General features: G+C 39.8%; 1 protein-coding gene across 3 annotated transcripts in view; it reads right to left on the bottom strand.

The window, feature by feature from the left end:
* The window catches only part of Rab6 (RAS oncogene family member Rab6), a 120253-nt gene that overhangs the window by 50486 nt on the left and 57074 nt on the right, over nucleotides 1-12693 (bottom strand). For all 3 annotated transcript variants that reach the window (XM_071664129.1, XM_071664130.1, XM_071664128.1), the window contains exons 4-5: nucleotides 10400-10505; nucleotides 3730-3845 (exon numbers count right to left, since the gene is read on the bottom strand). In XM_071664129.1, the coding sequence (XP_071520230.1) occupies nucleotides 3730-3845; nucleotides 10400-10505 (222 nt within the window). The remainder of the gene's footprint in view (nucleotides 1-3729; nucleotides 3846-10399; nucleotides 10506-12693) is intronic.

The following is a 12693-nucleotide window of genomic DNA, read 5'->3' on the forward strand; positions in this document are numbered from 1 at the left end:
CCAGACGCTTCACATGCCTTGATTCAATCCACTGACAGCACGTCAACCCCTGTATACCACATCGCTCCAATTCACTCTATTCCTTGCCCTCCTTTCACCCTCCTGCATGTTCAGGCCCCGATCACACAAAATCCTTTTCACTCCATCTTTCCACCTCCTATTTGGTCTCCCTCTTCTCCTCGTTCCCTCCACCTCCGACACATATATCCTCTTGGTCAATCTTTCCTCACTCATTCTCTCCATGTGCCCAAACCATTTCAAAACACCCTCTTCTGCTCTCTCAACCACGCTCTTTTTATTTCCACACATCTCTCTTACCCTTACGTTACTTACTCGATCAAACCACCTCACACCACACATTGTCCTCAAACATCTCATTTCCAGCACATCCATCCTCCTACGCACAACTCTATCCATAGCCCACGCCTCGCAACCATACAACATTGTTGGAACTACTATTCCTTCAAACATACCCATTTTTGCTTTCCGGGATAATGTTCTCGACTTCCACACATTTTTCAAGGCTCCCAAAATTTTCGCCCCCTCCCCCACCCTATGATCCACTTCCGCTTCCATGGTTCCATCCGCTGACAGATCCACTCCCAGATATCTAAAACACTTCACTTCCTCCAGCCTCTCACCATTCAAACTCACCTCCCAATTGACTTGACCCTCAACCCTACTGTACCTAATAACCTTGCTCTTATTGACATTTACTCTTAACTTTCTTCTTCCACACACTTTACCAAACTCCGTCACCAGCTTCTGCAGTTTCTCACATGAATCCGCCACCAGCGCTGTATCATCAGCGAACAACAACTGACTCACTTCCCAAGCTCTCTCATCCCCAACAGACTTCATACTTGCCCCTCTTTCCAAAACTCTTGCATTTACCTCCCTAACAACCCCATCCATAAACAAATTAAACAACCATATATACATATATTTCTTTCGTCTGTTTCCTTGCGCTACCTCGCAAACGCGGAAGTGAGTCAGTTGTTGTTCGCTGATGATACAGCGCTGGTGGCTGATTCATGTGAGAAACTGCAGAAGCTGGTGACTGAGTTTGGTAAAGTGTGTGGAAGAAGAAAGTTAAGAGTAAATGTGAATAAGAGCAAGGTTATTAGGTACAGTAGGGTTGAGGGTCAAGTCAATTGGGAGGTGAGTTTGAATGGAGAAAAACTGGAGGAAGTAAAGTGTTTTAGATATCTGGGAGTGGATCTGGCAGCGGATGGAACCATGGAAGCGGAAGTGGATCATAGGGTGGGGGAGGGGGCGAAAATCCTGGGGGCCTTGAAGAATGTGTGGAAGTCGAGAACATTATCTCGGAAAGCAAAAATGGGTATGTTTGAAGGAATAGTGGTTCCAACAATGTTGTATGGTTGCGAGGCGTGGGCTATGGATAGAGTTGTGCGCAGGAGGATGGATGTGCTGGAAATGAGATGTTTGAGGACAATGTGTGGTGTGAGGTGGTTTGATCGAGTGAGTAACGTAAGGGTAAGAGAGATGTGTGGAAATAAAAAGAGCGTGGTTGAGAGAGTAGAAGAGGGTGTTTTGAAGTGGTTTGGGCACATGGAGAGGATGAGTGAGGAAAGATTGACCAAGAGGATATATGTGTCGGAGGTGGAGGGAACAAGGAGAAGAGGGAGACCAAATTGGAGGTGGAAAGATGGAGTGAAAAAGATTTTGTGTGATCGGGGCCTGAACATGCAGGAGGGTGAAAGGAGGGCAAGGAATAGAGTGAATTGGAGCGATGTGGTATACCAGGGTTGACGTGCTGTCAGTGGATTGAATCAAGGCATGTGAAGCGTCTGGGGTAAACCATGGAAAGCTGTGTAGGTATGTATATTTGCGTGTGTGGACGTATGTATATACATGTGTATGGGGGGGGGTTGGGCCATTTCTTTCGTCTGTTTCCTTGCGCTACCTCGCAAACGCGGGAGACAGCGACAAAGTATAATAAAAAAAAAAAAATATATATATATATATTTTCTTTTTCTTTTAAACTATTCGCCATTTCCCGCGTTAGCGAGGTAGCGTTAGGAACAGAGGACTGGGCCTTTTTTGGAATATCCTCACCTGGCCCCCTCTGTTCCTTCTTTTGGGGAAAAAAAAAAAAAAAAAACGAGAGGAGGATTTCCAGCCCCCCCGCTCCCTCCCCTTTTAGTCGCCTTCTACGACACGCAGGGAATACGTGGGAAGTATTCTTAATCCCCTATCCCCAGGTGAGCAATGGTGAGCAACGGGGTCTATCGGTTGTTTCTGAACAGAACACATAGCCAGCTGATAGCATTTTACCGAACCTGACTGTACAACGTATGAAGGTGCGCGTTCATATACACTTTATTCGTATTCATATAACTCCGTGTTGTACAGTCAGGTTCGGTAAAACGCTATCAGCTGGCTATGTGTTCTGTTCGGAAACAACCGATAGACCCCGTTGCTCACCATTGTGAGACGAAGGGTATTCGAGTACTTAGTATTTCGAATAGTTGTTTCCTATTATACAGTCCCTTAGCCTAGCGGTTAGCATGCCTGCCTCTTGCACAAGGGGTCCCAGGTTCGATCCTGGCTGTTGGAGCTTTGTATGTTCTGTGAAGGTGCGCGTTCATATACACTTTATTCGTATTCATATAACTCCGCGTTGTACAGTCAGGTTCGGTAAAATGCTATCAGCTGGCTATGTGTTCTGTTCAGAAACAACCGATAGACCCCGTTGCTCACCATTGTGAGACGAAGGGTATTCAAGTACTTAGTATTTCGAATAGTTGTTTCCTATTATACAGTCCCTTAGCCTAGCGGTTAGCATGCCTGCCTCCTGCACAAGGGGTCCCAGGTTCGATCCTGGCTGTTGGAGCTTTGTATGTTCTATGAAGGTGCGCGTTCAAATACACTTTAATCGTATGTATGTATGTATATATATATATATATATATATATATATATATATATATATATATATATATATATATATATATATATATATACATTATATATCTATCAAACTTAACTCCTGTCTCCTGCAATAGCAAGGTAGCGCAAGGAAACAGACAAGGAATAGCCCAACCCACATTCACACACACATATATAAATTTCAACGTATACATACATATACATACACAGACATATACATACATACATATGTACATATCCATACTTGCTGCCTTCATCCATTCCCGTCACCACCCTGCCACACACAAAATAGCATACCCCCCCTCCAGCGAGGAAGTGCCAGGAACAGACAAAAAAGGCCACATTTGTTCACACTCAATCTCTAGCTATTATGTGTAATGCACCAAACCCACTGCTCCCTATCCACATCCAGGCCCCACAGACCTTTCTATGGTTTACCCCAGACGTTTCACATGCCCTGGTTCAGTCCACTGACAGCACATCGACCCCAGTATATCAAATTGTTCCAAATCACTCTATTCCTTGTAAAATTCTTGCTGTGTTCCAAGAAGCACTGATGGAGACTGTGACACTCAACTGAAAAGCTGCATTACTAACTGAACTGCTTTGGAAATTCTGCCTTTATTCAACTGCTAAGCCATCTGAAATTGTTCACTAAACATGACATTCAAAAAATCAACAGCTCAAGACTAAGATACTAACCTAGATCTTCAAATGACCACATTAGTACAGACAAATAAAGTATCATACAGTCTAAGTCATACACAGAAGGAACACTAGTCTTCTGTTCTTGTTTTTCAATCTTAACATCACTTACCTGTCTTTTATCTGAAAGATCAGTCTTATTTCCAACTAGCATAATGATCACATCACTACCTCGTTCCGTTCGTACATCATCTATCCATTTTGAAGTCTGGTGGAAGGAATTGGCATCTGCAAAAAAATAGAACAATTAATTAATGGTGCTGCCAATCATTAAGTATTAAAGCAGACAAATTTGCATTCCTCTAATACATGTCACCTTGTGATCTTGACCTAAGACCCCAAACCTCCAAAACTTATTCTATAAATCACATGGTCTTGTGTGCTAGAATGTCACTGAATAATTGTGTGCAAGATGCTTCCTGACTGGGTGAATGGACACTGATCAAATTTATGCTACAGATACTGCATACATATTTCTACACAAATGATTTTTGCATGTCATGATCCATATCATCTGTAAATAAATGCTACTAAATGTGAGAGGGTCAAAGTCATGTGTTATCAAATGCTATCAAATGTTTGCAAACAGAGAAATAAATGACAAAGTTCAGAAGATGTCACTACAAGTGCAGAACTCTTGAGAGAGAGAGAGAGAGAGAGAGAGAGAGAGAGAGAGAGAGAGAGAGAGAGAGAGAGAGAGAGAGGGGGGGGGGGGGAAGCAAGAGAAGAGAGAGAGAGAGAGAGAGAGAGAGAGAGAGAGAGAGAGAGAGAGAGAGAGAGAGAGAGAGAGAGAGAGAGAGAGAGAGAGAGAGAATGAAATTAAATAAATGAAATAAAGTCTCTGGGGCTGTGATTACACAATGGAAATGCTTCCCTTACATTTCAAGTGTCAATAATCTTACAATTCCCTCATTTTCTGACCAGCTTATTTTATGATTACCATGATCATCTGCAAACAACAATCTCTTACATTACTATGTGATTAATAATATTCTAACTTACAATCTTATTAGAATAATCCTAGTTTACTGTCTTTAGCCATCAACAATCATTCAAATACAATCCTAATTACACTGGGGGATAAACAGCATCTGAAATCAATCATACATGCCCAGCAATCTAAAAATGACATAGGAGCTTTTCTATTTATAAAAATGCTCCTAATCTTTGCTGCACAAACAGCTGATTTGTCAAGTGAGACCGATGTCTCAATACCTACCAATCACTTCTCTTGATATCCAACTATTCTTTTGTCTCCCTCTCCTTCCTGTAGCTTCAGCTATATCATAATACTAACTGTATCCTCTTGACTACCCTATCGTCCACATATATTCTTGATAGCCATGCCGCCCTACTAATGATTTTTTTACACCCTATACTTTTCCTGCATTTTCATTCTTCATGCTATCTATGCTCTACTACCACATATACCATTCAAGTTTTCCATTTCCACAGCTCTTATTCTTCATCTATGCTGGCCTATATATGATAGGATTTCACATACATTCATCAACTGCAAACACTCAGTTAACTATTTTCCCTCCACAAGAATTTTCATCATCTCCAATTTTTCTCCCTAACATAACACTATTTTTTAATTGAAGCTTTCTCACTAAAAATCTTACCAAACTTTTCCCCTCAATAGTAAAATCATACATAAATTCCAGCTCTTCATAATACAAAATGACATGATATTCAATTTCTTTCAAAACATAGTCCTTACTTTTCTGTATACCTTTAAGCATCCTTCTCCAACATATAACCCTGAAACAAGCCATGATTCAATTACTATGCACTATCATCCCATTTTACTCTTATCTCATGTAAAACAGCTCTATCCGTAAAGGAACAAGCATTTCATTATACCAAGCCATATTTGTGGCTGGACATAGTATGGTGCACTCAGAAACATTTGTGACTCTAAACCTCCATGCCCTCATTTGAATTCCCAGTTAATTCATAATTCTAAATCTTAATCGAGGATGTCACAATCAACCTGACAGCAAAGAAGAAAACAATGTCACTTATCAGTCACCCCTGAATCATTAAAGACAGTGTAACTGTATCATGGTGGGAAACTACATCTATGCAGCATTTCCAGTAAAATTTTCATAACAAGAGTAAAAATTCTTCATGCAACTGCTTATATTTTGATGAAAATAACATTCTTTTAATGCATTCATCAGGTTAACTTTAAGGATGTGTGAAATCACGTCTGTTTATGAGGGTTCTATATGATTATTTGTATGGAACGCAAAATCACATCTAGAAGAGAATCATATTCATCCTGTACTTGCACACATAATGATGATCTATGCTATGAGCCTGGGCATGCACCAATCAATTGAATAGCCTTCAACATTGGGGACAGCCTATTGATTTTTTGGGATACTCCTTCAATAATATACAATATAGAGACACTATTCTGCAATGGCTTTTTTGTTTTTTCACAGGTTACACAAAAGAGAAAATTTGCATTATAAAAGGACTTAATGGCAAAGATGACATTACACAATGGTAATGCACTCCTACATATATTTCAAACCACTCACTCACATCACCACTTACTCTTAAACATGGACTACCAATCATAAAAGCTCTAAGAAGCTTTCAGAAGTCTTCTAATTGCACCAAACAGTCATGGCTTTCTACAGAGATTTCCGAATCACTTTATCCACATACCTTTCTTAAACCTATGAATACTGCATACATCCTTTCCTTTACAACTTTCTCTACACTGATTTAAAAACATTAATTTATAAAACCTAGTTTAAACAATTCTTCCCTTCCTAAATCCATTTTGTTTATCACCAACACAGGGTTCACCAATTCTTTAAACCAGTGATTCCCAAGCAGAGGACTGAAAACATCCTGAGGTACTGAAGTTTTCACTCAAAGTATAATTACAATAAGATTTTTTTTTTACAATATAGAAGAAACCTAAGATTCTGCAACAAATTAAATGATGGGCCTATTTTCCAAATGTATAAATCTAAAAATACCCTACACTAACGAATTATAAAGTTTAAGGAATGATATTGGTTAGGAGTATTGTGAAATATGATATACATGGGATGGGGTATTATAAAATGTTATAAACTAGCTTAGGGTGCCTTCAGAGTGAAAAGGTTGTAAAACACTGCTCTGAACATAACTACTACTTAATCATACCTTGCAAACTATGGTTACTTACTCTTCCATTAATCCTACCATAAAACTTGTCAATTATGAGGACTTACTACTCCATAATTCTCACAATCATTTCAATTTCCCATTTTTCTAAATGATGAGTCAATCACTGCCTCTGTCCAGTTATTAAGCACCTGACCACTTTTCTACGCTTTCAATACACACTTTCCATATCCACTCTACATTTCCATTCTTTACCATCTCACTCACTACTTGATCTACAAACCAACATTTTCCAATCTTCAAAAGCTTTACTACTTAACTGTCAGGTATTCCACTTCCCATAAGTCTTTTTTATCTTTCCTTACTAACTCTTATAAGTGAAATGATTTCACTGATGACTTTGACCACTGGAAAAAAAAAGTAACATATTGCATCTTTGTCTTACTCTTTAATCTAAAAGATAATACATCACACTATTCTTGGGGGTAGGAGAGAGAGAGAGGATACTACTCATATTTCCCCTGCATTTAGTAGAAGGAGACTAAGAGGAACAGGATCAAAAAGGTGTGTGTGTGTGTGTGTGTGTTTGTTTAATGTAAAAGCATAAGGAGTGTACTTTTCTTGCTATGGCAAAGCATAAAAAAGTTGAACAAAAATTTATCAATGTTTTTCCATACATATCCGCCGTTTCCCGCATCAGCAAGGTAGCGTCAAGAACAGATGCGTTTCATCACAGCAACTTTGCCTTGCTCAAGAGAGTTCAGTAACAAGATTTGATAATCCTAATCATCAACAATCTGAAGCTTTCTGGTAGTCACTGATTTTTTTTTTTTTTTATTTGCTTTGTCGCTGTCTCCCGTGTTTGCGAGGTAGCGCAAGGAAACAGACGAAAGAAATGGCCCAACCCACCCCCATACACATGTATATACATACGTCCACACACGCAAATATACAATACCTTCACAGCTTTCCATGGTTTACCCCAGACGCTTCACATGCCCTGATTCAATCCACTGACAGCACGTCAACCCTGGTATACCACATCGATCCAATTCACTCTATTCCTTGCCCTCCTTTCACCCTCCTGCATGTTCAGGCCTCGATCACACAAAATCTTTTTCACTCCATCTTTCCACCTCCAATTTGGTCTCCCACTTCTCCTCGTTCCCTCCACCTCTGACACATATATCCTCTTGGTCAATCTTTCCTCACTCATTCTCTCCATGTGCCCAAACCATTTCAAAACACCCTCTTCTGCTCTCTCAACCACGCTCTTTTTATTTCCACACATCTCTCTTACCCTTACGTTACTTACTCGATCAAACCACCTCACACCACACATTGTCCTCAAACATCTCATTTCCAGCACATCCATCCTCCTGCGCACAACTCTATCCATAGCCCACGCCTCGCAACCATACAACATTGTTGGAACCACTATTCCTTCAAACATACCCATTTTTGTTTTATGTTTATGTTCTCGACTTCCACACATTCTTCAAGGCTCCCAGGATTTTCGCCCCCTCCACCACCCTATGATCCATTTCCGCTTCCATGGTTCCATCCGCTGCCAGATCCACTCCCAGATATCTAAAACACTTTACTTCCTCCAGTTTTTCTCCATTCAAACTTACCTCCCAATTGACTTGACCCTCAATCCTACTGTACCTAATTACCTTGCTCTTATTCACATTTACTCCTAACTTTCTTCTTTCACACACTTTACCAAACTCAGTCACAAGCTTCTGCAGTTTCTCACATGAATCAGCCACCAGCGCTGTATCATCAGCGAACAACAACTGGCTCACTTCCCAAGCTCTCTTATCCCCAACAGACTTCATACTTGCCCCTCTTTCCAAAACTCTTGCATTCACCTCCCTAACAACCCCATCCATAAACAAATTTAACAACCATGGCAACATCACACACCCCTGCCGCAAACCTACATTCACTGAGAACCAATCACTTTCCTCTCTTCCTACACGTACACATGCCTTACATCCTCGATAAAAACTTTTCACTGCTTCTAACAACTTGCCTCCCACACCATATATTCTTAATACCTTCCACAGAGCATCTCTATCAACTCTATCATATGCCTTCTCCAGATCCATAAATGCTACATACAAATCCATTTGCTTTTCTAAGTATTTCTCACATGCATTCTTCAAAGCAAACACCTGATCCACACATCCTCTACCACTTCTGAAACCACACTGCTCTTCCCCAATCTGATGCTCTGTACATGCCTTCACCCTCTCAATCAATACCCTCCCATATAATTTACCAGGAATACTCAACGAAACGAAGCTCAAGGGTAAAGGGGAAGAGTGGTTTGGGAATGTCTTGGCAGTAAAGTCAGGGGTTAGTGAGAGGACAAGAGCAAGGGAAGGAATAGCAGTACTCCTAAAACAGGAGTTGTGGGAGTATGTGATAGAATGTAAGAAGGTAAATTCTCGATTAATATGGGTAAAACTGAAAGTTGATGGAGAGAGATGGGTGATTATTGGTGCATATGCACCTGGGCATGAGAAGAAAGATCATGAGAGGCAAGTGTTTTGGGAGCAGCTGAATGACTGTGTTAGTGGTTTTGATGCACGAGACCGGGTTATAGTGATGGGTGATTTGAATGCAAAGGTGAGAAATGTGGCAGTTGAGGGAATAATTGGTATACATGGGGTGTTCAGTGTTGTAAATGGAAATGAAGAGCTTGTAGATTTATGTGCTGAAAAAGGACTGGTGATTGGGAATACCTGGTTTAAAAAGCGAGATATACATAAGTATACGTATGTAAGTAGGAGAGATGGCCAGAGAGCATTATTGGATTATGTGTTAATTGACAGGCGCGCGAAAGAGAGACTTTTGTATGTTAATGTGCTGAGAGGTGCAACTGGAGGGATGTCTGATCATTATCTTGTGGAGGTTAAGGTGAAGATTTGTATGGGTTTTCAGAAAAGAAGAGTGAATGTTGGGGTGAAGAGGGTGGTGAGAGTAAGTGAGCTTGGGAAGGAGACTTGTGTGAGGAAGTACCAGGAGAGACTGAGTACAGAATGGAAAAAGGTGAGAACAATGGAAGTAAGGGGAGTGGGGGAGGAATGGGATGTATTTAGGGAATCAGTGATGGATTGCGCAAAAGATGCTTGTGGCATGAGAAGAGTGGGAGATGGGTTGATTAGAAAGGGTAGTGAGTGGTGGGATGAAGAAGTAAGATTATTAGTGAAAGAGATGAGAGAGGCATTTGGACGATTTTTGCAGGGAAAAAATGCAATTGAGTGGGAGATGTATAAAAGAAAGAGACAGGAGGTCACGAGAAAGGTGCAAGAGGTGAAAAAGATGGCAAATGAGAGTTGGGGTGAGAGAGTATCATTAAATTTTAGGGAGAATTAAAGATGTTCTGGAAGGAGGTCACTGAATTATGTTATATATTTTTTCAGTCCCCTTGAGGAACATGAATTATTTCTTATATCTCGCTACATATTCTGAATGAAGTATGCTATGATAAGATGCCCAAAGATTTCACATGTTGCCAACATTTTTATTATTCACGTAAAACTGGATATTTTTGATAATGCTGAAGTAGCAAATCATTCATGCAGAAAAGTACTAGTGCATGGTACTGATCATAAGTATTTAGAAAAGAATTTACTTACTAGTTATGTCATAAACAACAACAGCAACTGTCGAGTCTCTAATATAAGAAGGAATAAGGCTTCGGAACCTTTCCTGCCCAGCTGTATCCCACAGTTGAAGTCGAACCTGTAGAATATACCTTTCTATTACAATGGGCATGTCAAAACAAAACACATCATTTCTTTTAGCCTAGAAATTTAATATAGTTATCAATAACAAATGAAGATATGATATATTGGCCCTCAAAGTTCTAAGTGTGGTGAAAGATGTACTAAGGCAGAAAATAAAAGGACATGGTTCAAGATTGGCACAGTATGATATTGAGAAATACCCAGTGCAGTATGAAAATAACAGAATAAGGTAAGCAATGATGGGTAAAACTCTAAACTAATATATGAATATTTATAGAAAAACTAATTACAACACAGTATCAATTTTCTTTTTCAAACTAATATTACAGCTATACCCATTTTTAAGAAAACATTTGAAAAGCAATCATTGTTATGACACAAGTGAGAAAATGTGTTATTAGCTTACAGAGTGATCTGGTGTACTGAGTATCAAATACTGTATAAAGTAATATGAGGAGCTTCATGCATTATTGAGCACAGCATAGTTAAGTATGGATTAAAAAAAAAAAAAAGTCAAACTATAATGCATGCAGTATTTCCTTCAAAATCCCTCTTTTCACTAATGATTCACAGCTTACAAACATGCAAGAACACCACACACTTTACCATAAATATGTATGTACGGCTTTCCTCCTTTCATTATTGATTCAAATATCTTTCTTTTCTTTCTTTCAAACTATTCGCCATTTCCCGTGTTAGCAAGGTAGCGTTAAGAACAGAGGACTGGGCCTCTGAGGGAATATCCTCACCTGGCCCCCTTCTCTGTTCCTTCTTTTGGAAAAATAAAAAAAAAAAAAAAAAAGCAAAAGAGGGGAGGATTTCCAGCCCCCCGCTCCCTCCCCTTTTAGTCGCCTTCTACGACACGCAGGGAATACATGGGAAGTATTCTTTCTCCCCTATCCCCAGGGATATAATACATAAACGGTATTACTCTTTCTACTGATTCACAGGCAACATTATGTGTGACATACAAGTTTTGCACAACACACATCCTGCCACTCATAAACATGATCTTCAAAATTTCACTACACCTGAACCAAAAAAATGAGGTACAGATATACCTTCCACACAGTGCTCTACAAGAATACTATAAGTTTAAATGTAGACATAAGCCCTGCTAAGTATACAGTCATAATTTCACAAAGGACAGGGGTAGAATACAGAAGCCACGGCAGTGCTGCTGCTTTAACTATAATCTTACCCACTCATGTCACATACATTACTCAACTGTAAATTTTGGGTTCATCGGAAAACGTTTTCAGCTATTTGTATATTTTTCTTCATGCAGGGTGTACATTCAGTATGGTAAAATAAACCCTGCCTCTTTGTTGCAGAACTCTTGTATACATTTGTCTTGTTACTTTTTTTTATATAGTCCAGGAAGTTATCTGAAGCTAACCATTCTTCTCTCTTATCACCAGTATGGCTTCCTTAAGGTGAGATCCACTGGTGGTACTCTTTCCTATCTTACTAGTGTCTGGTCATCATCCCTGAAAGATTTTGGGGAGTCAAGTGTAGTTGTCCTTGACATATCTAAGGCTCTTGACAAGGTGTGGCATTAGGGTTTCATTTCTAAGCTCCCTTCTTTTGGCTTCCCTCCCTCACTTTGCTCCTTCAAATCTACCTCTCTCTTCCACCAATCTATCTCTGTGGTTGTTAATGGATCAACCTCCTACTTGTTCTTCATCAATAGTGGTGTCCCTCAAGGTTCTGTCCTGTTCCCTACACTTTTTCTCCTTTTTCAATGACTTCCTCTCCTCCACAAATAATCCAATGCACTCATACACTGACGACTCAACACTGCATTCATCCACATACCTCAATTCTCCTCCATCTTCTCTCACTCGACCTGCATCTTGTCTTGACACTGCCTCTTCAATAAACTCAGACTTGGACAGGATATCTTAAGTTTAATGCCTCCACGACCCAGTTTCTACCCATTTCTCTACCGAGAACTTCTCACAACCCTTGTTTCTCCTTTGATAGTTATGCAATTGCACCTCTTGACTCACTGAACACACTTGGCATCACTGACATCCACTCTTTCTTGGAAACCCCACATTACAAGAATAGCCAAGTCTACTTCTAAAAAACAGGGTGTCCTATTTTTAGAAGTTGAAACTTCTCTTCTGAACACTTGCTCCACTTATACAAGGGATTGATTCATCCTTGTATGGAGTACT

The sequence above is a fragment of the Panulirus ornatus genome, chromosome 8 (assembly GCF_036320965.1).
Source record: "Panulirus ornatus isolate Po-2019 chromosome 8, ASM3632096v1, whole genome shotgun sequence".
NCBI lineage: Eukaryota > Metazoa > Arthropoda > Malacostraca > Decapoda > Palinuridae > Panulirus > Panulirus ornatus.